The sequence below is a fragment of the Penaeus monodon genome, chromosome 27, assembly GCF_015228065.2.
Source record: "Penaeus monodon isolate SGIC_2016 chromosome 27, NSTDA_Pmon_1, whole genome shotgun sequence".
Taxonomy (NCBI): Eukaryota; Metazoa; Arthropoda; class Malacostraca; order Decapoda; family Penaeidae; genus Penaeus; species Penaeus monodon.
In genome coordinates, this window is record NC_051412.1 from 11535361 (window position 1) to 11536282 (window position 922).

The 922-nt window shown below is 41.3% G+C and overlaps 1 protein-coding gene across 1 annotated transcript in view; it reads right to left on the reverse strand.

Annotated features, from left to right (window-relative positions):
* Positions 1-922, reverse strand: part of LOC119590575 (protein amalgam-like) — an 11667-nt gene that overhangs the window by 2033 nt on the left and 8712 nt on the right. Inside the window, exons 7-8 of the mRNA XM_037939245.1 lie at positions 701-801; positions 436-522 (exon numbers count right to left, since the gene is read on the reverse strand). Coding sequence (XP_037795173.1) covers positions 436-522; positions 701-801 — 188 coding nt within the window. The remainder of the gene's footprint in view (positions 1-435; positions 523-700; positions 802-922) is intronic.

A 922-nucleotide genomic window follows, 5' to 3' on the forward strand; every position in this document is an offset into this window, starting at 1 on the left:
TCACAAAGCAAACTGATCTTGGAAAAAATAACACTAAAATATACATTAATAATCTATGTCTTAATAGCATGAGTAACTCAAAACAAGCGAATTTGCCCTTATTTAGTTTACAGTAAGTCCCTTCCCAAGATACTTGAAAAATAATACGATTACGATAGACAAGTAAAAGAAGAAACAATGTAAAATACTCTGGAAAAGTATCCAACAGTTTAGAATAAGACAAGATGCAGTCACCGCATCACCTGAGTATTGCATTCCATTTTTTGCACTCTGAGAATGGAGGCTTGGAATTGAACTGGAGATCACTTACGAAAAAAAGTTAAAAACAAATTATTAGATTTAGTAAGTACAAATAAGATTTAGGGAACATGTAAACAGCAGAGCTCTGTGCTCTCAAGAGACTTTTCTAGGTTCCACTGTGGACTCCTGACTTACCTGCAGGTAGTGAAACTCGCCCCTGGAGGAGACGCGGCGGCGGGGATCGTTCTGCCTGATGGGCCCTTGGGAGTCATACCACGACATCTGAGGGAGACATTCTATTAGGCCCTTTGTTGGTTAGGCCTTTGCATTCCATCTTTATATGCCTTGACAAAGTTTCAGGAACTTCATAAATAGATCCATGGCTGTTTTGCTTTTACATAATCAGAGTTGATGAAATGCTATTTTGACAGACAACAGTCGAGTGTTTGGCGAGACTCACAAGCGGGGCAGGAGACCCTTTCACAGTGCAGGAGAGGAGAGCAGTCAGGTCGTCTGTCGAGGCCACCACCTCCGTCTGGTCGACTTCCACGTCCACATCTGGCATCAGACGCGAATGAATTAGTTCAAAAAAGGCATACAGGAGGTTCGTATTCAGAGTTCCAAGTACATTAAAGATTTTCCCTGCGTATATTATGTCAACAGCAAACGCAGTAAATAAGGT